This window comes from Pavona decussata, unplaced genomic scaffold (genome assembly GCF_977016875.1).
Source record: "Pavona decussata unplaced genomic scaffold, jaPavDecu1.1 SCAFFOLD_300, whole genome shotgun sequence".
Taxonomy (NCBI): domain Eukaryota; kingdom Metazoa; phylum Cnidaria; class Anthozoa; order Scleractinia; family Agariciidae; genus Pavona; species Pavona decussata.
This window is the reverse complement of record NW_028145697.1, coordinates 1,790,695-1,814,745: the sequence shown is the minus strand read 5'-3', so window position 1 is coordinate 1,814,745 and position 24,051 is coordinate 1,790,695. Positions and strand designations below refer to the sequence as shown.

The 24,051-nt window shown below is 38.7% G+C and overlaps 2 protein-coding genes across 8 annotated transcripts in view; both read left to right on the top strand.

Annotated features, from left to right (window-relative positions):
- LOC146454557 (uncharacterized) overlaps window positions 1-24,051 on the top strand; it is a 123,293-nt gene that overhangs the window by 41,680 nt on the left and 57,562 nt on the right. For 4 of the 6 annotated variants that reach the window (XM_085095295.1, XM_085095296.1, XM_085095294.1 and 1 more), the window contains 14 exons: window positions 225-375; window positions 1,163-1,467; window positions 2,184-2,322; window positions 3,196-3,359; window positions 4,386-4,532; window positions 5,599-5,740; window positions 6,889-7,002; window positions 7,495-7,611; window positions 8,587-8,712; window positions 10,089-10,214; window positions 13,117-13,239; window positions 13,407-13,529; window positions 14,047-14,194; window positions 15,455-16,780. In XM_085095295.1, the coding sequence (XP_084951421.1) occupies window positions 225-375; window positions 1,163-1,467; window positions 2,184-2,322; window positions 3,196-3,359; window positions 4,386-4,532; window positions 5,599-5,740; window positions 6,889-7,002; window positions 7,495-7,611; window positions 8,587-8,712; window positions 10,089-10,214; window positions 13,117-13,239; window positions 13,407-13,529; window positions 14,047-14,183 (1,914 nt within the window). In that variant the 3' untranslated portion in view covers window positions 14,184-14,194; window positions 15,455-16,780. Of the gene's footprint in view, window positions 1-224; window positions 376-1,162; window positions 1,468-2,183; window positions 2,323-3,195; window positions 3,360-4,385; window positions 4,533-5,598; window positions 5,741-6,888; window positions 7,003-7,349; window positions 7,612-8,586; window positions 8,713-10,088; window positions 10,215-13,116; window positions 13,240-13,406; window positions 13,530-14,046; window positions 14,195-15,454; window positions 16,781-24,051 lie in introns of those variants that run through there. The other 2 variants (XR_014859236.1, XR_014859237.1) reach the window with 2 other exon arrangements.
- Window positions 19,415-24,051, top strand: part of LOC146454556 (uncharacterized) — a 69,896-nt gene continuing 65,259 nt past the window's right edge. The window contains exons 1-3 of one of the 2 annotated variants that reach the window (XM_085095291.1): window positions 19,415-19,557; window positions 22,410-22,552; window positions 23,259-23,399. In XM_085095291.1, coding sequence (XP_084951417.1) covers window positions 19,431-19,557; window positions 22,410-22,552; window positions 23,259-23,399 — 411 coding nt within the window. In that variant the 5' untranslated portion in view covers window positions 19,415-19,430. Of the gene's footprint in view, window positions 19,558-22,409; window positions 22,553-23,258; window positions 23,400-24,051 lie in introns of those variants that run through there. The other variant, XM_085095292.1, reaches the window with a different exon arrangement.

Genomic DNA, 24,051 nt, shown 5'->3' with positions numbered 1-24,051 from the left:
AATTGGTGGATGAATGCGAGGGTAATTCAGTGATGTGATACTGTGAACTGTGAAACAATTCCTACAAATTGGAAATGGATCGCTTGATCTTGGGTGAATCGCAATTTTCTTGCCCAGTATTCAGCGCTAATCAATTTTCGACAACCACATTATTGCTTCTTTTGGAATCTCAGTTGGGATCAAGTCTTTGTTAAGTGTCACGTAATTTTCTCTTTCTTACACAGTTGTTGGTGGGTGAATACCGTGGTAATTCAGTGATGCGATATTGGTTGGATCCTTCTCTAGTGGCTAGGTTCATTAGATTTAATCCACAATCGTCCTGGAGTCCAATGCATATCTGTATGAGAGTGGAGATTTACAGATGCCATATTAAAGGTTAGTTAAGGTGTTGCTATCAGTAGCTTTGAAAGGGATAGTAGCCCATGACGCTCGGAGAGCTGCGCTTTCATAACATTGACTTGGTTATAGTCTATGGAACAGCTGCTGCTGCAAAACCAGGCAGTCATGCAACTTCTCTCGATGAACTTCGTTGGGTTGCAATTTTCGTTGCAGCTGGGTATCTTAATAAAACTAGAAAATGTTTGCCTTACAAACCAATGCTCAATTTAGACACATTGCAGTTTATAAAAATGTGGGATAAATGGGCATAAATGGGGAATGGTTTGGTGATTTCAAATGATACGACAACCTAATTAGCAACGGTTGCACTTGGAACAGTCTTTATTTCAAAATTATGTTGTGTCATAGCTTCCAAGGTGAAAAAATCTGCCAAACCTGTTGTACCAACATTGTAAACGTCGAATATGATATCATCACATCAGCAGCCATTGATGTCATACCACTAAAATCTATTCCCTACATGCTCATGAGAAAATGGAAATTTGGCCTAATTCAGTCCCTACTATACTACTCACCGTGTGCTTTTGGTACATTTGTTGAATGGGCCAATGAGACCAACCCTTCTAAACAGTCAAGCTGTTTCATCAGCTTGGAAAATACTTCTTGAAATTCAACTTTATGACCTGTTTATATACAGCCTGTCATGGCCTGGCCTATACGCACTGACTGGGTGTCTATTTTGGCCAGTTGGAAGGGAATTATACCTAGAAATAAGTTGTTAGGTTTTCCTGAAGCTGACGTTGCATACTGCTGTTTGTTATAGGTTTTTCGAACTATCTGCCTCTTGGTATGGAGAGTTTTAGAATCAGTGATTTACAACTGTCAGCATCCTCAGAAGCTAATGCTTCCCACTCTGCTTTATATTCACGTCTAAATCACCATATTGGGGGTGGAGCTTGGATGCCAGCAAAATCAGATCATTCGGAATACCTTCAGATTGACTTGGGATGGATTATGATTCTGACTGGAATAGCAACTCAGGGACATCCAGAGAAGTCTTATCGCACCTTGGCATTCAAGATTAAACATGGAATTAGCTTAAATGAAGCTTTTACAGACTATCCAAAGGTATTAGAGAATTAACTAATATTGTGTTTTGCTACTTGAGATTGAAGTACAGGATTTGTGTGCTGTATATTTATCATTAATATGCTGGTAGGGATGGTTTTAAATTTACAGTTTTGAGTTAAAGGCTAAATAATAGTCTACAATAACTGCCAAAATTCCTGTACGCTGATTTGCTCGTAGCTATAGTCTATAAGAGTACAAACAATAAAAATGACGTCAGATGTAATGCGTGTGCTTTCTCAACCGAAAATAAAGCAATTCTGATCGTAGTTTTTCAATGTTATGGAAAAATAAAATCGACGGTAGTTTTCTATGGTCTATAGTCTTTGAAACCCTAAAATGACTCCATAAAATAGCAATGGGCAGGGGATCTCATCAAGCTATATTATGTGTTCCATAATTATATTTTAGTGTATTTGAACGTTGGCAAAAATGTGTGCCAGGGATCACTGTCCGTTTCCTACAAGTAATAGAGTACCTATGCCGAGTGGCTTAGAATAATTCTTCATGCATAATAATTGAAACTTGGCTACTTGTTAGGCAGTTTTAAAGCGGAAATTACATGTAAGAGTTGTGGCTAAATAGACTGTTTCAAGAAAGTATTATTTTTCCTCAAAGACAAAAATAACAAGCAGATTTTTAAAAAATCCTATACTCTGGTATCCATAATGATTAAGTACCAAAGGATCACTTTAGTACTTTCCAAAAAACTTCAGGAATTTGATGGAAATGTTCAGGAAGGATCTACAGTATACGACTCTCTTAAACCAACCCGATGTCGTTATGTGAGGATATGCCCTCTTAGCTGGTCAGAAAAAGTAGCGCTGAGAGCAGAACTGTATGGATATGAGGCAGGTAAAAAGATAGTGTAGAAAGCTTAGCTCTTTGATACTTTTTTAGTAAGGTCAGATGCACTATAGTCACTTTCACTTTAAGTGACGGCAAACATGTATCGATATGAGGCAGGTAAAAAGATAAAGTAGAACGCTTAGCTTTGGAATACTGTTTTAGTAAGTTCAGATGCACTATTACTCTTGGAGTCACTTTCAGCTAAAGTGACCTACGTGTTTTGTCTGTTTATCTGCTACTATTTCTGAGTTTCCTTTCATGTAAGGCAAGAATGGGGTAAAATATTTTTCTTGCACTTCTTGTTCCTGTTGATATCTTACTAGCAATTAGTTGCAATGCTTTGTCATGACAAAATTGCAGCTTCAGGTAGATAAGCTATAATAAGGAAACAATCGAAATTTTTCCCCCAATTTAAGGGTTTCTGGACATTGTGCAGATACGTGCAGTTGCCAAAATGCACCCAAAGACGAAGCCTTGTCAAAAAGGGAAAAGTGAAGGAATAACATAAATAAAAACACTTGGCTATGGATATGATGAGTCCACAGCAGGCTTGAAATCCAAGCATATCCAACTCACTAAAACCATAGAGACTAATCCAAGGGGGTTTTATACTTAAATGGTGGCTTACGGAAGTTGTCTGTGACCAATATGCGGGCTATTAACTTTAATTTGCAGCATCTTGTGATACTTGGCAAATCTGAAAACTGTGGACAATACTTCCAGCAGGGTTTATTATAAAATCTCGGTAGTTGGGGGGAGGGGGAGGAGCTTATTAGGGAAAAAGCGTATTAGAGAAGGAGCTTCTATGGGCTTTTAGAGCATTACTTGATTACATCGTAGTCTCTCCATCATCACTATTTTGTTGTAATTATTTCTTAGACTGCTGCTGCAACCGGCTTAGTATGAATTCATCATTTGGGTCTACTTTGTTCAGTGCGTCTTCCAGTGCACATTTCAGTTTACCAGAGTATGGTTACCTCCATTCAAGCCTTGGTACTGGAGCATGGTGCGCTGGAACACAGGACTTAAACCAGTTTCTCCAGGTGTAAAAAGACATTTACCGCTTTAAATTTAGCAAGTGATATTCAGGAACAAAGTAAAATTAAAGAGATATGCTGGCCAGGCTGTGATAGGATTGAAGCTGTTAGAGGCTTCAGAGTTCTCATTTACTTACCGGATAGCTGTTTGTGTATTAAATTGAGGGGTTACTAATGCCATTCTTATTCTACAAGTTGGCTCGTTAAAACACAATGGGTGCCCTTGGAAGATTTTTGGGGGACCGTTTTACGAAAAGGACCCAAAGCATATCAAACACGAGGAAGAGTGTTTCATCCAATTTCCAAACGAGCGCATTTAACGGTTTTTTAAACCAATATCGAGGTATTTGGAATCGGATGAAATGCTGTTTCAAGTATTTGATATAGTTTCTAACACCTTTTTAAAACAATTTGTGGAGATATTAAAAGCAAAAGTTCACCAAATCTTATGACAGTTAAGATCAGATTTCAACATTTCCTTCATGGTACTGATTTTCTGTTACCTCTACATGAATTTTTTATTAGTTTGAGAACTGCTTGTACACAACTTCAGATTTAATAGCAAATTATATTCTATATTTATGCATCACTGGGCTGTTGAAGACTGCTTACAAAAACTAGAGTTTGTATTTTTGTTTTTCACAAATACAGGCAGCTCAGGAACTGAATTAGCCAGTTGTTTGGTTGTCTTTAAAATCGCGTCTTACCTGGACTCTCTCTATTTGTAACATAAATCGTAACTACTCATTCTCTGCAAGTTACAAGGTGCATTACTCAAACCAGGGGGGAAATAGCAGGTCATGGCCATGAGTTTGTTGTTAGTTCTCATCCATGCTCCAAGGGTTTTTCTTCGGTTTTCCTCCCTCCACATAAAGCAAGAAATCCCAAATCGACCCGGAACGTACGGACACCTTTGAAACGACTTTCTAGAGCTCTTTGGTGCTCTGTCGTTGACAAATGACATTTGTGTTCACATTTTTTTAGGTCTGTCTTCTTTGATGAGAAGTAAGCAATGTGTTTCATTTTTGTTAGGCTGATCTTAAAGGACAAGTTGTCATAACTGGTGTCGCGACTCAGGGAAAAAAGTATTTTGACAGCTGGGTTTCCTCTTTCACTCTGGCTTACAGTCCAGATAAACACTCATGGGCTGACTACACTGGAGTAGGTGCAGCCAGAAAAGTAGGCTATTGCTTATTTCTTTTTAATGTTTAAAACAAAAGTAATGTAAACTTTAGTATTATTGTGGTATTTATAAGTACAATTGTTTAAAACAAATACAAAAGTACTGTCGTATGCCATGTAATTCATTCCCTAGGCTGACAGATTTGATTTTTAATAGCATGTGATGAAAAAGAAGTCAAGGTTAGTCTTTTGTTGTTGCAAAATGGATCAAGCTGGCTAAATTACTTAACAAAGAGTACACCCAAAGGAAAGAGGTTGAGGCTGAGTTCCGCCACAGACAGAAGCGCAACATCCCATTATAATATTGCTTGAAACATTCTGGTATTATTTTCCTTAATGATTTTAACGTCTAGTGTGGTTATAATACTGGTGATATCCTGATTTTCCTCATTTGCAACATTTGACATTTATAGACAAGAATTAGCCCAACGATCACTAATTGTGCACTTTTTTTTTTTTTAGCCTTTTTTAATGAAAAAGTATTAGTGTAGGATCTTTTAAAAAACGGCCTACAGAACGTCACCCAAAGCTCAAGCTAAATGGACTTATGCCCCATTCACATAGAGGCTTAAACACGTTTAAAAACTGTTTAGTTAAGAACAGTTTAAAATCGTTTCCTCCATTAAAGCTGCTTCCGGATTTTTGTCGACTACAGATTTACCACCAATGAAAGCATAAGTTAAAGTTTACTTTAATCCCATGTCAAAGCCAATGGTCCACCTTTCTGTTACCAATTTTCATTTTGTTAAACCTGATTTAATTAACCATATTTTGTTGGTGTGAATGGGGCTTAAGCTAGACTATTTGTCTGTTCCAGCGTGTGACCAATCACCTCTTGTGCTTTAAACGTATTTGTTATGTTGTGTTCTTGGTATATATATCTTTATTTCTTGTATTAAATCTAGGTTGGTGGATGTGCCAAACCGATAGTTTAAATCTACGCAGTTGCTTTTCACTTACCAGACTCTGCATTTGTGACAAGTTGCCTGCCTTTGTACTCAGATGATGAATTGCAAGAAGTAACTTGACTAGTTGACTGACTGATTCTGTATTTTTTTTAAAGGTGCTTACAGGTAATGAGGACAGGGAGACTGTCGTGCTTCACTTCCTTGCAGTTCCTCTGGTGACGCGTTACTTGCGTTTTCTGCCACAAAAGTGGGAAAACATGATTTGCATGAGAGTGGAAATTTATGGCTGTGGTTTGAGTAAGTTTATTATTACTTTTTTCTCTTTGGAGCAGTCCTTAATGACGTCGGAAAAGAATCTTTTCTGTCTTTTGTTGTTGTTGTTGAACGCCACGAATGGTCAGTCGACTTTTCTATCGTCTTTGCTTACTGAAATCATCATGCTTTGGTATTGTAATGGTGAGGTGGTCAATTAGTTCATGCGGAGGCTTACACAGAGGTTCATTAAAGTTTTCATTTTCCCTACCGCCCCCCCCCCCCCCCCCCCCGCCGACACAGACACACACCATGCAAAAGCTGGCGGTCATTTGATCTTGCTGTTTTCGTTAAGAGCGTTTAGACCATGTGTCAACATCGTAAAGCCCGTTTAAACGGTTTCAACATTTACTTCAACATGCGTTCAACACAGTTGTTGATGTCGGGATCGTTTGAACAGGTCGTTCAACATTGTTAAAAGCGTACAAAAAAATGTCGGAAGCTATTTGAAAGTGCGTTGAATCAAATTTAAATTGGTTTAAGCTTTCATTCAACATCAATTCAACATTTTCTTTGTTCTTGAAAATGTTGAGAATGGCTTTGAAACCGTTTGAGAACTCCGTTCATCCAACATTTGCCCAACATCCGTTCAACGTTTGTTGAACGAATGTTGGGCAAATGTTGAAACCGTTTCAGCGGGCCCTTACAGCCTGCACCCTGGCTGCAAATCCTAAGCGCAATTACTTTCTTGCTTAACTTCATGTTCAGAAATAAGAAAACAGTAGTTTTAGGCGCCAATTACAGTGACGTTTTGCTAAGTGATTTGGTAACATTAAAAGGAGTTCGCACACAAAGAAATACATAAACACTGACTGACCAACCAACAATGTACATAATAATAAATAAAAATAAATACTTTGTTTATTTTGAAAATGCACTTGGCTACCCAAAGCTAGTTTACAGGCATTCCACTCAGAAATAACGGGAAACAAATAATAATCGAATCGAACATAACATGTTAAAAATCCCAACTGGCAGGAGGCAAACCAGCTGGCTATTTACAAGCGTGGCCGAGGCGGGACTTAAACCCGGGACCTCCGGATTTCAAGTTCGGCACCCTTACCACTGGGCCACGTCGCCTCCTTCAGACATGTTCAGTCTGACTGGAAATTTCCGGTTTGTTTTTCTTTCAGAGGTTTCAGTTTGTGCCGATTGTAGTGCTCTTGCTACATGCATTGTTGCCAGTAATGATATCGAAACCTGTGTGTGCAATCATGGATACTTTGGAGATGGAAAAACCTGCCAAGGTAGAACCTTTTCCTAAAATCAGAAAACTTGTCGTTAACATTGTTTACAAATGTACATGTGTTGAAATGTTTTGTAAACACTGTCAGTAGGCACGTTTTAGGTCTAATTTATTCCCGCCAATAATTCATGTAATGTTAAAAAAAAAGCAGGATTGCTTTATCGGGTTTAAAATCACGAGGCGCAGCCGAGTGGTTTTAAACCCGATAAAACATGTGCTGCGAGTTTTTTGAACGGTTTTAAAAACATTCCTGGAAAAGCGTGTGTCAATAGAGTTCATAACAATTATGCTTTTGTGAACGTTTAAAGTTAGCATACGAGAAAAACACCGCATACTAATAAGGAGGAGGTTTATTGATATAAAGTCACTGCACGTGGTGTATTATCGACCATTTGATAGGTCAATGGGCTTATGAATTATTAATGGGTTTTGAAGGAATTGTGAGACAGTTACATGTAAAGAAACTAATCGACATTGCCCTTATCTGATGTAGACAGGGACGAATGTTCAAGTAGCATAAATCCTTGTCCAGAGAACGCAGACTGTGTCAACACGGATGGATCCTTTTCCTGCAGCTGTAAACAAGGATTTGCTAACCAGGACTGTGAAGGCAAGCAGGTTATTTTTTGTTATATATAATTACTTTTAAATACGAATCAACAAATTTTTCGAAATGGATTTAACTTAAAAGTCAACTTACGTAAGAAGTAAAATTAGCATGTGCTTATATGCAATTGTGAAAGAACTAATGAGATACTGACTAAAAGCTCCAAGATATCTACATCGAAACAATATTTTTTCTTGGATTGTTTCGATGTAGATATCTTGGAGCGTTTGGTCAGTATCTCATTAGTCCTTTCACAATTGTATATAAGCACATGCAAATTACTTTTAATATCGACGTACAATGAATTGTTCACACCGATCCAAAATGTATTCAAAGTTATCCAAATCAAGTGGTAAACAAACTACAGGAGCTACAATTATTTGTTTTCATCAACCGAGTTTACAAGGAAATTTGTTAACCTCAAAGAGATTCGAGAGGTGATGTGTCGAGCGTAAGCCCTTCGTCAGAGCGAAGTAATCACTAAGCTTTCACAAATGAAAACAAATAAGATTTGTGCAATTTATTCCATGTATTCGTGCCAGTATATTGCCATTAGAACGAGCTAAAATATACAATTGGGTTTTGTGTAAGACTCTCTTTTATATGGGCTTGATCGAGGAATACGATATTTTGGGTGGACTTCAATACTCTCATTTCATTAGATAGAGATAAAATTAATCTTATGAGGTCAGGGGCCCATTTCTTGAAAGTTCCGGTAACGTATCGGGCCCGATAAGTATATTTTAAAGGTTTTTTCGCTGATTACAGAGTGATTACAAGCATGGTACTTGGCAAATATTTTCATAGAACTACGAGATTTTAAAATTTAGTATCCAAAGCTAACAAAAATTGACTTCTGTTAAGAAACATTTATCACCAGACACTTATTGGGCCCAGTAAGTTACCGGGACTTTCGAGAAACGGGCCCTAGACCTAAAATTTCTTTCTTGTTTGGTTTGTTTTGTTTTGTTCCTGTAGATATTGATGAATGTGCAGGTCCAAACAGATGTCCACAGTTTTCTAAATGTATTAACACACCTGGGTCATACACATGCGACTGTGGTGAAGGAATGTTTTTCGATGAAGGGAGCCTATCATGCAGAGGTAAACAACCCAAAATAGGATTTCATTGGCTCATTCATATACCATAACTGACCGTTAAATTGAACAGGGAATAAATGATGCTGGTGAATTGGATGTATATGGAAAAGTGTGTGATAATTGACGCGCTCTCACTGTAGATGTGACGGGGAGTCACTATTTTCTTAGGGAGTCTAGGTCATTTTAACGGTTCACAGTTGATAAATTAACTTGAAAGGTCAGTTTAAGACGCAGAGCGAAGAGGAGTCACATTTCACCCTCTTTCCAGGCAATTCGCAGTAAAAATGTCTTTTTTCCATAATATAAAGGCAACATAACAAAGCATCATCAGATCTTGTGACACGTCTGGTGACAATTATCTGCAAAACGTAAGCTAACTACAGCATTAACGTTTTCCATAATATAAACATGACAGAACAAAGCATCATCAGATTTGTTACACATCTGGTGAAATTTATCTGCGAGACGAAAGTCGCTATAAGAAGCTATATCAGATTCTCGGAACAAACACCTCGAAATTGGTTGAGAAAAAAAAAGAAAACTCGGCTACGTTTTTTCAGCCCACTTCTTGGTGCAATGGAAAAAATGTGATGGAATATGTTAAACCTGGTGAATAAATGGAATGGTGTATTATTCAGGAAGTGACACAGGCATACTCGGAAAAAAGAACTCCAAGTGCTCCTATCAGGAGTCGAACCTAAGACCTTCCGATTACTAGTTCGGATGCTCTACCACTGAGCTACAGGAGAATCGTGGGAGCTAAGGCCATTAAAAGGCCATGAATCTTGCTTAATAGCCTTAGCTCCCACGAGTCTCCTGTAGCTCAGTGGTAGAGCATGTGAACTAGTAATCGGAAGGTCTTATGTTCGACTGATAGGAGCTCTCGGAATTTTTTCCGAGTATACCTCTGTCATTTACTGATTAATACACCATTCCCTACTTCTTGGTGTTTGGAAATCAGAGAAAGCGCTCGTCCTCGTGTTTGATATATTACTTCACTTGATTGAACACCGTTTCATAGAAAAACGAATTTAGTGAACATACACCCGTCCATGCCTCACTTGTCAGGGAACTGTTGTTTACACATAGTACACATAGTTTCGTTTTGTTCTCTATCAGATATAGATGAGTATATCTTTGGTCGTTTAATGTACAACTCACAGTAACTTGTATGGACACCCATGGGTTATCCCTCACTGTTCAGCGAACTGTCTTCTAATTCTCTATTTAAAATGTCCTTTTTCAGATATAGACGAGTGTAGTGCGTGTAGGTAGTTTCATGTACAACTCTCTTGCAAGTTGTGTGAGCATGTGTTTGTTCATTCCTCACTTTTCAGAGCACTGCTACTTACACATAGTTTCAATATGTTCTCTATCAGATATAGATGAGTGTAGCATTGGCAATTATACATGTAGCCCTCTTGCAACTTGTGTTAATACCCACGGGTCATACACCTGTTTATGTGCGAAGGGATACACTGGCCATGGCAGCGTATTTTGTCACGGTACGTATACCAACAAAATATGCAATTTTCTATGGTAAACTATAAGCTAAGACCTGCAGTAGCTGCGGAGAGAATTAATTTTCAATGCCTAAGTTTGTTTTGGTCATGTATACACAAGATGAAATCATTGATTTGACAGTTGTTTGAAGAAACGGCACCATAGGAAATTGCTCAGCTGTTTTGCTGTATTTAGTCGATTTCATTCTGAGGCGAGAAAAACTTAGGGGCGTTGTTGAGGGCTCTAGAAATGATCGGCTCTAGGAATGAGGGCTCTAGGAATGATCGGAAAAAAGGACAATAAATGACCAATTGGAAAGCGCAATGTGAACGTTTGCATTATGTTTTTTCTTCCCTAAATAACAGAATGACTTGAATGGCAGATAACACCATTGCAAACCCTCCCATTCTTGAATGCCCCCCTCCCCCCCCCCCAAAAAAAAAAAAGAAAAGAAAAAGTATCTGAGTTCTTAATCAGTGCTGAATGGCATGAACAGGTCTTGCAAGTACTCCGGACTTTCTTTTTTCAACGTCTTAAATATTTACTCTTTGTTTTACCCTTCTGGTATAAAGGTTACCCCACGCAAGTCTATTACAGCTATTACGGAGTTCTGAGGCACTTGAGTAGTAATCAGACCTACAATAGTTATAACGGCTCGGTTTTGTAGTTTTTGCAACTTGTCGGCCAATTTGTTATTTAGAGCCTCCCACACAGGGGAGCAGTAGTCGAAATGCGGTGCGATAAGAGCTCGATATAGCAATATGGCTGTTGCTTCATAAATGAATGGCCTTAACCTTTTAATTGCACCAATAGCAGAAGAAATAATTCTAGCATTGATATGTTTAGACTATGATAAATTCGTATCAATGAAGATTCGTAGGGATTTTGTAGATGAGCTGCTTGGTTTTCCATTGTTTTCTTTCTACTCGAGATAAATAATTCGTAGTGAGTGAGATTTGCATCACATCCGAAATCAACCGAACCTTCCCAGCAAAATTAATCTTCTCAAGTGCGAGACGAAAACTGAAATTATATTTCGGGTTGCCAGAAAAGTTTGAACCTTTTCATGTTAACTGTATTCTCAGACTTGATACTGTTGTGTTACTCAGTCAGCGACAGACATAAACGAAAAACGAAATCCGACTTCTCGGAGTCGAACCTATGACCTTCTGATTATTAGTTGGATTTCTATACCACTGAGCTATAGGAGACTCGTGGGAGCTATAGCTAAGGCCATTAGATTAGATGCGTGTAACAAACATCCAGCATACTGCTAGGATTTGAATGTTGAATCTGGGTTTTCCCAACAGGAGTCGAATATATCACCCTCCGATTTTTAGTTCGGATGCTCTACCATGGAGCTTATTAAATTCTCAGCCATAATAATGCATTTATTATGTTCTGATTGGTTCACGAAATCCCGGTTATCAGCTCATATACCGTTGTTTTACCTTATATGGAAAACGATTGTCCCAGGTGTCGCTTTTTCGGCGGGAAGCGAAAGTTTCTTCGGAAAAATGGAGAAAAAAAAAAAAAGAAAGAATTACCAGACAATGCCATCTTAATATGACAACAATAAAAGCCACAAAATTCGGTATGACACCATTTAATGGTAAGTATCTCTGAGGTTTCCTTTAAAATCAGAAAAATGCACGATTCTACGGTTTAGATCACATAACAACAACAACAATAACAACCGGTTACCTTCGAAAATTTCAGGATGGCTTGCAAATCGATATCCTGGCGGTAAGAAGTTAAAACCGATCGATGAAATTTCTCAAGAAGAGCTTAATACCTGCCTTTATGTTTCTACGCATTTACGAGGACTTCAGTCATAAAAGTTCATCTATGAAATCCGTATGAGCGGCGGCCATAATGTTCGTTTCCATCGCTCGGCACCACTCAGCAAAACATTTGCACAAATGTGCATAGCGATTACGCTTCTCGATAAGCTTGAAGTTCAAAAACTTGCACTGAATGCTTGTCTCACTGTGGTTGTACCTCGTACACTTGGTCTTGCCTTCAGTGTTTTAAAACGTCTGTAACTCGTTTTGTTAAAGGGAGGGTTCACATTTCAGCGTGTGTACGTGAATTTAAATGCTTTTTTCTCTTTTTTATCAACTTTATGGCCTTAAAAATCTTACTTACATGTACTTCAGTAATCACATCCTATAATAAGTCTAAGCAAAATGACTGATGACCAAAATTCACAGAAAATGTTAGTGGATTGTACTCATATTGTCGATATTCCACAGTTATTTGCATGCGAAATAACGCAATCACATGAAAAAATTACCACCCTAGTTACCTTATAGCTATTCCCTTCCGAATGGTTCATAAACAACGAATTCAATTAAACAGGCTTGGGTCATAGCAAGCAAAGGCAATAAAGTATTTTGATTCATGAACATGCGCAGAACCGTGAACCCCTCCCTTTAAATGATCGTTGTTTCAGACTGAGATTACAGTAATTCCCGGCCATTACACTTCTGTGCTGCGAGAATTACCTTTTCTTTTTGTTTTCTTCTGATTTTGTCAATGACGCTAAGGCAGGCAGGCCCTAGACCAATGTAGCAACAATTTCTCTAAACTGTTGCCAATAAGTCTTCCTATGAATTACTGTGTGCAAATTTATTTCACAGTTATACTCAAATTTCCAGAGACAGTGGTACTCGTTACCCATCTACAGCTTTATCTCCTGGTAAAATTAAAACAAACGCACTTGTCAAAAATCTGAGCTGTGGTTTTTGACTGGAAAGTGTCAAGAATTAAATCCAGTGTTAATGCCTTTCCCTGGGTCTTTCATAAAACGTTTCAATTTTCAAAGTACTTAATTTTTAAACGCGGAGAGTTTCCTGTGGGATGGCTGATACCGCCATTAATGCTTTCGATTTATTGTTGCAGATATAAATGAGTGCAATCAAGGTCAGAAACCTTGTCGTAATAGTACTGTGTGTGTGAATACTAAAGGATCGTACAGATGTGAATGCCGGAAAGGATACATTTGGAAGGATAACAAGTGTCTTGGTAATAATCGTTGTCCTTTTGCTTGAGTTCCAATTGAAAGTAGTTACACCTACCATACAAGTGTGCTCCGGTAACTTTAACCACTGGAATGGACACTAAGGACACGTTGGTAGCAGGAATTATCCCTTGATAATAAAAATATATAATAAAAGTGTTTTCTTTTTCAGACATTGACGAGTGTGTAAGTGATTCAAGTCCATGCTCACTGCATAAAGATTGTTTTAATACCGTTGGGTCTTACATGTGTAACTGTAAATCAGGCTTCATTGCCAGTGGTCCGTATTGTATTGGTAAGAATCTTCAATCTTGTCACGCTTCCTCCCAACTTTTTGCTATCAGTAGCAACTGCCGGTAATAATTCACAAGGTTTTCTATGTTCCTACTCCAACAGAAGAGGTTTTGAGTTTTTGATAGCTTTATCTAACATGATCACTAGCCATCGTTTCGCTACTGCTTCATTTCAAACACGTGTGATATATAAAAGATTTATCCTCAATACCCAATTTAGATTGTTAGTGTTTATGAGAAGTTCAAAAGCCTTAATGCCTTTTTCCTTAAATTATAGTCCTCTTAAGAGCTCTTAACAGCTCTATTCTGCTCTCCGCCAATTCGCAGAATAATCAACGTCTCCCATTACAGTTTTGCTCCATGATGGTTTGATGGATGTAAATGGTAACTAATCCTACACAAGTGCTGTAATTTCAAAATGAAATTTGAGATAGACAGAGATAAAGATATTTCAAAATTCATGTCTTATAATGGTATGAAACTCTTCCTAAGGTTATTGTTTCTGCTTTTCACCTCTAGATTTTAATGAGTGTCTAAGCGGTCGTCATAACTGTGACGTCAACGCATGGTGCACCAACACTGCAGGCTCATATAAATGTTTCTGTAAAGAGGGGTATCACGGGAATGGATTTATATGTAAAAAGGAAGATGAATAGGCTGGAGTATAGTAAGTAAACATACATAAAAGAATCATATCTGACATTTGATTTGATTTTTTCTGTTCTCCGTTGTCGCCCCATTGTGGTCTGTACAAAGATTAAGAGCGAATCTCTCTAAGATCTCCATATTCAATTTTCATCTAAAAATAGATTTCGCTGAAAACTCTTCCATCAACGTCTTTTGGCAAGTTGATATCAAATAGGAAATAAGAGTGGCGAAATTTAGCTTTCTTAAAACTTTCTGATTCGAACCTTTCACGGTATGTGCTCGGAACCCAGTGGCGGGATCGTGAATTTTGCTTGCAGCTGTTAGTTTTGGAGAATACAGCTCACTCAAAGTCTCCTAATTCGCTAGTTAACAAAAAAACTAAAAACGGCAAATCTTGCAAAATTCAGGATTTCGCCGCTGGGTTTCGAGCATAGCCCGGGGTGTGAAAAGTTCAAATCCGAAATCAAAGAAATTTGAATTTCTCCAATCTTATCTCATATTTATTACCAAGAGAAGTTGATGGAAGAGGTATCAACGAAATCTATTCCGGTGGAGCTTAGGGAAAGTCGCTCTTAGTGCCGTAACAATCAAGAAACCTTTTTGAGAGATTAACTTTTATTGGGCAGCAAAGCTGATAGATCGGCTGAAATCGTGCGTTAATACTTTTGGTTTGTTTTTATTCACTTTTGCTGTTTAAGTTGGTAGGCATTTGTAGTAGTCATATTCAAACCTGGTTCACACGTGCGAGGTAAACGCAAACGGGAATGAAGGGGATGTTCACACGTAATGCAAATGAAAACGTAAGGAACTCTGTGCAGGCATGCGCATTTGGGAGGATTGTCCAAGATGGCAGATAAGTCACACCTCACTTACTTGCGTTTGTGTCCAGCGATGTTCACACTTTAGACAAAGTCAAACAGCGCAATTCAAGCTCAAGCAAAGGAACACTTTTACTTTTTCTTACGCTTGGCTTACGCGTTATGCATTTTCAATGTTTACACGCATTTGCACTTGCGCGTGCAAATTTATGAAGAAACGAGAATGTAGAATTACAAAGGATCGTTGGTCGCATTATAGTGACGGTGGATTAAAGGGTTTTCAGGTACGAAAAAGATACACGCGAGGCGGTTTTAAGACGACATCAGCCAAAGAATCGCGAAAGTGGTCTGTAATTAGGAAATATTAAAAATATGTTCTACTTATTGAAGAGTTCTGGTGGTGAAGTGTTATTTATTCAAAGGCCGTACAAGGATTATTTGTTGTTCCTGTGTTTTTGCAGACGAATTGGCCAAAATTCATTGGAGTAGGAAGACTTGGTAAATAGCAACGATAAAGAGGAAAAGCCGGATGGCAAGAAAGAAGAAGCAACTATGTCCTCAATAAAAGCTGCAGACAAAATGTATGGCAAACCGGTAAGGGTGCTAGCGAAACGGAAAACATCATGTGCGGGAAGGATGCAAGACACCTTGGTCCCTTAAAGAGGCTTCAGACAAGATCCGTGATGATCGCGTAAAGGTGCTAAGCAAGAGGAAGGCTAGTGGACGTTTTGGCGGGAATGTTTTCTTCGAGGCACTTTAAAAATGCAAAAATTCCTAAGTCGTTTGAAATACCACATCTTCACAAAGATTGATGAGATCCTTTTGTTGTTGTTGTGACGGATCACAGTACCTGAATTATATCATGGTAGAGTAATCTTTCGCCCGCAGTTCAAATATATGTTTCATATATTGGTATTCATTTATTCATCCTTCACGGGCATAATATTATGAACTCACAATATGACCAGCTCCCAGTTGGCTTGATAGCTCAGCTGGTGGAGCACTGCACCGGCATCGCAGAGGCAGTGGATTCAACAACTTTTCTCATTCTTCTAACTTCCACTTCGGGTAACTTGAAACACAGAAGCTTTTCGTATCTGTCAAGTGGAAACCTACCTGTTACCAGCTGGACTGGTAGAGGGGAGCTCTTAGGCCAATCCCTCTTGTGAATAATGATGCTGTAGATGGTCGGTTGGGCCAAAAATGGAACGTACAACGGAACCCCGTTAATACGACCGTCTTTGGGCCGTGAAAATATGTTCGTAATAATGGAGTGGTCGCATTAATGAGGTTGCAACTAAGGAAATGACTGGACTTTCAATTCGTTCGAGGCACAAAGTGATTGTAATATCAAGGTGGTCGTAAGGTGGGGTTCCTCTGTGATATGAACAGTTTCATTTGCAAAAAACAACGACAAAACAACAACAACAACAGAAACAGCTATTCAATCAAGCAAGCAATAATTCCAAGTGTGGGAACCTTCATTAGCTCTTACTCATACCAGAATGAATTTTTTTTTAACTACAGGGGAACCCCGCCTTACGACCACGTCGTTATTACAACCACTTTTTTGGCCCAGACGAATTGAAAGGCTAGTCATTTCCTTAGTTTTATAACTGGCTCGTTAATCCGACCACCCCGTTATTAAACCAACATTTTCACGGCCCGAAGGTAGTCGAATTAACGGGGTTCCGCTGTACTTCCAGACGAGTTTGAAGAGTTTGCTAGCTGAGTGATTTCATTTAGAGACGTGCGTAAGGATAATTAAAACTTGGAACTTGTGTTAATTGTTGTTTTGCATACTTTGTACGTCCGGGCCTAGTTGTTCAAAGCCCGATTTAGCCAATCCTGGGTTAACTAAACGTGAACTTTTCTTCGGGTTTAATACAGATTCTTCAAAATATTTTTGTTTCTCAAATTTGGCTCAAACTTTTCTTTACCACTATCTTAAAACAAGCTTAGCGTTAACCGGCTTTCGAACAACCGGGCCCTGGGGTGTCTAGCTTCTTAGTTCCGAATGGTTGACCGAGAGTCGCCGTTGACACCAGGCCAAGGCATGTTTGGTGTAATCATGAATGAAGCATCAGAGACTGCAGAACTGGGGGGCGGTAGCTCCCCCCCGTAATCATTTTAGGAGTAGAATTCACCACTGCCAACTTGCAGTTCATACCTGAACTATTGAAAACCTCCGCCCGCGATTGTTGTACGTGGTAAATTAATTAATTCTTGTGAGCAACCTGTTTCCAAAAAGCCATCGCCAATTGAAGGATTGTTTATGTTTACCTTGAAACTTAAGATTAAATAGACAATCTATTGGAGACCTTATAAAAAGCCAGCATGTCACCTGCTTGTGGGCAACAAATGCTAAACTGACGAAGGATGTGCTCATCAAGATTACAAATGATGCGTGTTTAGCAACTTCTATGAAATAGTGCTGCACAAAAAACTGTTCCATGTTTCCATCACAGGGTTCGAAGTGCCAAGAAATAACAGAGCTTCTGCGAGATTTGAGGTTGGAACTGGAACACCTTCATTCTCTGTGACTCCAGAGGTCAAGCATTGAAGAACGTTGAAGAACGTTCTTCAGAATTGAACAACGTTTTCGGCATCAACCAAGTTTTAAAGCACGTTAACAGGGAGACTATTTTCATAGGCTTTTTGAACTCCAAAGACATCATCACAAACCTTAAATCCGAGAGACACACATAATTAGCGAGGTGATGATTATTTTCAATTTGCTGCGGGTTTATCCTGCTACAAGCACAATTCGGATAAAGCCCATTCTCGACGACAAGAAGCATGAAAATATGGTTTAACCATGTGTATTGGACACCCAAAGGCAAGAACCGATAACATTCGACTTGTCGATGTAGTGAATGAGTTTGCCCAATGAAATAAGAACCGTGTGAACAACTACCCTCTATTTGCTGAGTCAGATCTGTGTTAAATTGCTGTCATTGTCATTGTGTTTGACGTTTTCCAGTAGTTTAATTTTGCTCCAGTAACATGATTTAAAATCAAGTTTATTTTCAGCCATTCTAAACGCATATTGTGGAAATATTTTCCGGGGTAGCATTGACTCGGACACACCACCCACAGCCCACTCCCATCCGAGAGGACAAACACTATGAACTAGCCTACCCTCATAGCAAAAATTCTCCGCGGTTCCTAAGCATATGTAACTGAGAATGGCATGTTCACATCAGAGGGTATATAGCGCAAATCACGATAGAGACATGTTTATACAGAGCGTGACTGAAACTATTTCTCTGGACTGGGTTGTTCGAAGCGCGATTAGCGCTAATCCACGTTAACTACCGTGACAACTTATAGGTTTTGTTCCACAGGAACCAGCCAATGGAATCATCGTCTCCAGAACACTCATTTGGGACAACTTTAGGGTCTCCCAAGGGACCAGAGTCAAAGTACAAACTCGAAGGGGGGGGGGGGGGGGGGTAGAGAGAGTTGGTGTTGGTACTTTGCGGATGGATCAATACTACCACACTTTATCAGTTGATACGACAATAATGATACCTAAAAATGCGTTAATATTGGTGAACGAGTTATGGTCAATTTCTCGATATGATAAGTTAACAGCAACAGTGCAACCTGTTAAATATACCCTTAATTGTACCTTTAAGTGGTTATAGCCAAAAAACGAGCCCGGTGACCATTAGTTTCTATTATGGAACTGTAATCAGCATGTTTAGGTTCGTTTTTACGCTCGTTTTTAAGTTCTTACCATTTAACGGAAAACTTAGCGGTGTTTTTAACAGGTCATACTGTTGCCATGGTAATCTATTTTGTCGAAAAAATGATCACAACTTGTCCGCCGGCCAGACCGGTAGTCTGGAAAATACCCAATAATTAATTTCAATAAAAGCTCAATCCATATTACCCGCCATCTCAAGTCTTCGCTGTTCGGTCGAGGCATCATGGATTCTGAGCTTTTATTGAAATTCATTGAGTATTTCCCAGACTACCTTTCGGCATAGTCGCGGACGCTTTTACACTTTTTTTTTTGGGCAACCTTTGTTGAAACAGCTGTATACCAGAGTACTAAGGTGCCAAAAAGGATGCAAAATTTTGATCGTAGTAGCACTCCCATCACTCAATCAGTCTTCAGTCAAGTCCTCCTAATTAGATGCAATTTACGCACCGTGTACGGACCGAATAACCTTTTTGCGGGCTGGTCTGTACAGACTATACGGACCAAAAAAATCCTTCACCCGTCTTTCAGCCTTCCCAATGAAACGTGAAATATTGTAACTTTAACCCTATGAGATGCAATAATCTATAAAGTCGAGTCAGAAGACTGGAACTGGTGGAAGCCAGTTGGTTCAGTACTGGGCCCAGAGATTTCGCGCCATTTTTCAAGGTTATGCCGCGCCGCGCATTGTGTTGTGTGATTGGCGCTCATGTTTCTGCAAATCAAAGATGGCTACCATGATGGGAAAACGGGGAGCTTCTGCTTTCAAGTCTAAAATGGGGCTTTATTTTTTTTCTTTGTTTTCTGCTCTTCAGCTTTCCTGGATCAGAAGTACCGAAGGTTCATTTTTCAAAGGTAAGAAATCTGTACATTTTCTGTGGCATTTTTATATAGTCATTGAAGACTATAAACAAAATCTATGCTAGCTTATGATTAAGCTTAAGCTTACTTACTCTTAAAAACGCATAACGTAAACGCAACAGTAACGCCTGGTTTCGTATATGCACACATTTACTTTTAATGAAAAAGCTTGTTTGCGATTAATACAATTTAAAGGTTAGTGAAGAAGATTTCGATTAACAAGATGTATTCGAATTATTCTCCCTGGAAAACGCCTGTGGGTGTACAGAATGATTGATTTTCATTGATTGATATCGTCGGGAATAAAGTTGAATAATGCAAAAAAATGGTGCTTGAGCATTTGTAGCATAATCCGTCCATCATTATTCGAAAGCATAATTTACGAGCTCGTTAAAAAAACTGTTAGGCTGAACTGTCAATGAATCCGGCTTCAGATCTGTCCATAGCACACTTACTGCCTCGCTTGAGGCCACCAACAGTTGACAATGGTTACATCGAGGGTATGATACATGTATTCATAGATTTAACAAAGGTTTCCGACACGATAGACCATTCAATTTTGTTACACAAGTTAGCTACTTGTATCTATAGAGTGTAGATCAAATGGCCTTTTTAAGGCGGTTTGGTCAAATTATACCTATAAAGTGATTGTCAACAAAAGTGTGGCCGTTGGGGAACCTACCCATGTGAGTGTTGTTATTTGTGGTAAGTAAGTAAGTATAAGTATTATAAGTAACCTTTATTTAAACACCGTTAAGTATTTAAGCTTTGCAGCGTGTGGGGTTGTGTGTAAATAAATAAATAAAGAAAGAATAATAGGCCATTTTACAGTTGTGTGATTAGTGACCTGGCCTTGGATTGGAAGCGAGGCTGGGGGTGACCTTGTTTTGATACAAACCTCACTGCTTTTCATATGTAGATCATGCTGTTCTTTCGTTAACTAGTTTTCATTTACATATGAAAAGCATTGAGGTTTGTATCAAAACAAGGTCACCCCCAGCCTCGCTTCCAATCCAAGGCCAGGTCACTAAGCACACAACTGTAAAATGGGCTATTACTAAACAAGACTTTAAAACATTACAATGTAAAGTCTAATCTAGTTTTAAAAAAAAATTTACAGCTTATAATGTACCTAATTATTGACATTATCTAACTAAAAACTCATACTAATGGTGGTGTTCCTCAGAGAAGTCTTAGTTGTGCACGTTCCAGAAAAAATCCATACCCAACCCATGGAAGGTCATCTGAAGATCCTTAAGGAGGAGGCCAGCGTGTCTAAAAAGTCAAAATTTTAGAAGCAAAGAATGAAGCTAAACTGGAATTTCCTGTGGGGATGGGGGATGCAAAAGAAAAACCTTCTGTGGGTGGAATATGGATATTATCTGGAATTGCACATTGGCCCGGCCCTCCTTTTTTTTATATACGTACATAAACGATCTACCAAACTGCTTGTCACAATGAGTAATGCGGTACCACAAACTTATGCCAATTAAACAAACATCAGCATTGCCACCAGCAGCCTACCTGAGCTCAAAAGTTCAGCAAAATGATGAGCTTACTAACCTAGGTCTAAATTAAGCCTATAAACATTGCCAAAATTGAGCTAATGCTGATAGGCTCACATCAACGACTTGCTAGGACCCTTAGCCATTCATTCAATTTATTACAGTTAAAAAGTCAAGAAATTACAGTAAAAGAGTCTATAACACAAAATCCTTAGCTTTAACAATTAACGAAGCTCACTGAGTCAACTTTATCATACTATAGTGGAGCTCATTTGTTGAATAGCTTTCCAGCTAGCACAGAGTAACTAGATCCCTTAAGGAGTTTGAAGATGAGATAAATATGCTCTTCTCGCCTCCTGGTTTAAATCAGTTTTACTTTTCAAAAATTAATAATCTTTTTTGTCATTAAGGTGTTTGATGTATGTATATGAGCTTGATCCTTCAACATCTGCCCCCACCCCCCAGGGCATTTGACTGTGTCTAAAGAGTGGGGAATTTGAACCAGATTCTTTCTATATGTCTAGTGAAATTCGTGCCTCGTTTTTTCCTGGTTGAGGAGTTTTTCGAGGACAGAATTTGCCTTTGTGAGTGAGTGGCTCACTCAAAATGGCTTCAGAATAATTTGAAAGTGTCATTAATATAGTATACTGTTTGTATTTAGCATGAATAGGGGTTGATTGAAGTGGGAAATGTATCCTTGAGGAGAGGTCTTGGAACCGCTAAGGGTAGGGCATTTTAACGGGTTTTGGTGGGAATTTAAGCAACATGATGTTTAAATGTACAAATGCCTCGGTGGGGGAAGGTGGGGATGTTAAAGTTTCTAATTGATCAATGCATTAGTCCCCTGCTCCAGTAATTCTGTTTTGTCTCAGGCCCTTTTCATATGAGCCTAGTGGACCAAGCTAGCTTGGTTTCCGAGATTTCGTCTCACTACTCTTTTCTTTAAAAAAATTTCAATGACTGTTCATATGAGAAGGCAGGCTGGCCCATTTACTGAGATCAACACTTCAGCCCGCATACCGGGACTGTTTGGGATGAACCATTCTCAACTGCGTAATTGGCTTGTAAGGTCGCTGGCAAGTCGGAATGCGGTTCTACTGTTATTTTGGGGGCCTTTTGGACATCTAGCTTTCTCACCGGACACTGATCTCTCACGGGATTAAATTTCCTGTATGAACAGAAGACAAAATTTGTCTCACCTACCGGGCCAGCTCGGTTACTGCACTCATATGAATAGGTCCTCAGTCGATTTTGTTTGCCCACTTGCACATGATGTATTTTGATGTTCCCGTGTGAAAGATGCGGGACAATCCATTTTTTGTCATTATTCTTTCTTCCCAGATTGTCAAGAATCATTGCTGTCAGGCTACGATGACCTGATGTACTCATTCGAGGCCTCATCAATACACCCCATGTCAGTACAACCAAACCTATTTCAGGGTTGGTGCTCAGCTGCTACAGACTATGGAGATGATTACTTACAGGCAAGTTATACCAATGTGGAGACTACAATATAATGTTCATTCAAGAATAAACAGGCATGAGGACTCCAAAAGGGAGTCCTCTGTTCATTGCTTAAGTGTTAACAAACAGTTTAAGTTTTTTTTTGACCTCCTCAAAATGTTTTGGTTCTTTATATATGAGTGTGTACAAATTGAGTGTATATTTTTCCAGTAATTTCAATAGTACATACAGTGCTGTTTTTGGTAACCGGAGATCTGTAAATGTAAAACTGCACATATACAGTGTATATTGGTACTTAGTTAAAGTTCAAAACATTATCATGGTCTTCTTCACTGTATTGTTTGATATATATTTGTGGATTATGGCAGCCCCACCCAATGTCTTCCTTTTGAAATCCTAGAAAGTCCTGGAATTCTTTTGTGACACTTTTTGAGCATGGCACCAACCAATTTAGAGATTATTTTTCCAGTCTGGAAGTTCTGGAAATCTGTAAATTTTACATATAAATTATTTGAGCGAATGAGCAAGGGGAACCTTTGTGAGATCACTCATCTGTTTATTTGTTTTAATTTACAGGTTGATTTCATAATTGAACTAAAAAAATGTAGAGATTATTTTTCCAGTCTGGAAGTTCTGGAAATCTGTAACTTTTACATATAAATTATGTAAAGTGTGTGAGCAAGGAACCTTAATGTGAGATCATGCATCCGGTCATTTGTTTTACAGGTTGATTTTAGAATTGAACTAAATATTACCGGTGTAGCCACTCGAGGATTTAAAAGCCACTGGATCAAAAAATATTACATCAAGTATAGTACTGATGGATCTAACTGGCACTACCATAAAGAACCAGGAGCAACATACAAAGTAAGTCATGCTGCTTACTCTCTTGTCATACTGTTTCTCTTATGTTGCAACATGCCGTTCCAGAAAATCTCTATACTCCCCCCAAAGAATTTTTTTTGTTTTGTACCCCCTTAATTCCCCCAGGAAATTCTAGTTAGCTTCATTCTTTACTTGGGTTCTAAACCTTGGACTTTTTAAAGCCCCCCTCTCCCTAGCAATTTGCAATGACCTTCCATGGGGTAGGTATGATTTTTTCTGGACCTGTACAATGCTCACAATGCTAACCCAAGCTGCTAATATAAGTCTACATGTATAGTAGGTACCAATTGAACGTTTTTATTCTCTTCACTGGTTTTCAGCTTGAAAGACTTGTCTAGTTACGTGGATATTCTAAATAATAACCCACCCATTAATTTTCGTGCAATTTTATTGGCTACTTTACGTCACGTGGTGCAAATTCACAGGACAGTTATCACACAATAACCCCTGTCTGCGTCGATATTTGCCCTCCTATTATTTCCATTGAAAAGAAACAAAGCCAGCGGAAAAAAGCCAGCTCAAAAGTTTCACCTTTTCATCTTTATTATTTTCCATGGAAGAAAAATAAACTCGTTTTTTAGATTTCCAGTCATGTTTATAGCAAAAGCTGCTCGCAAATGCTGTTCCGGAAAGT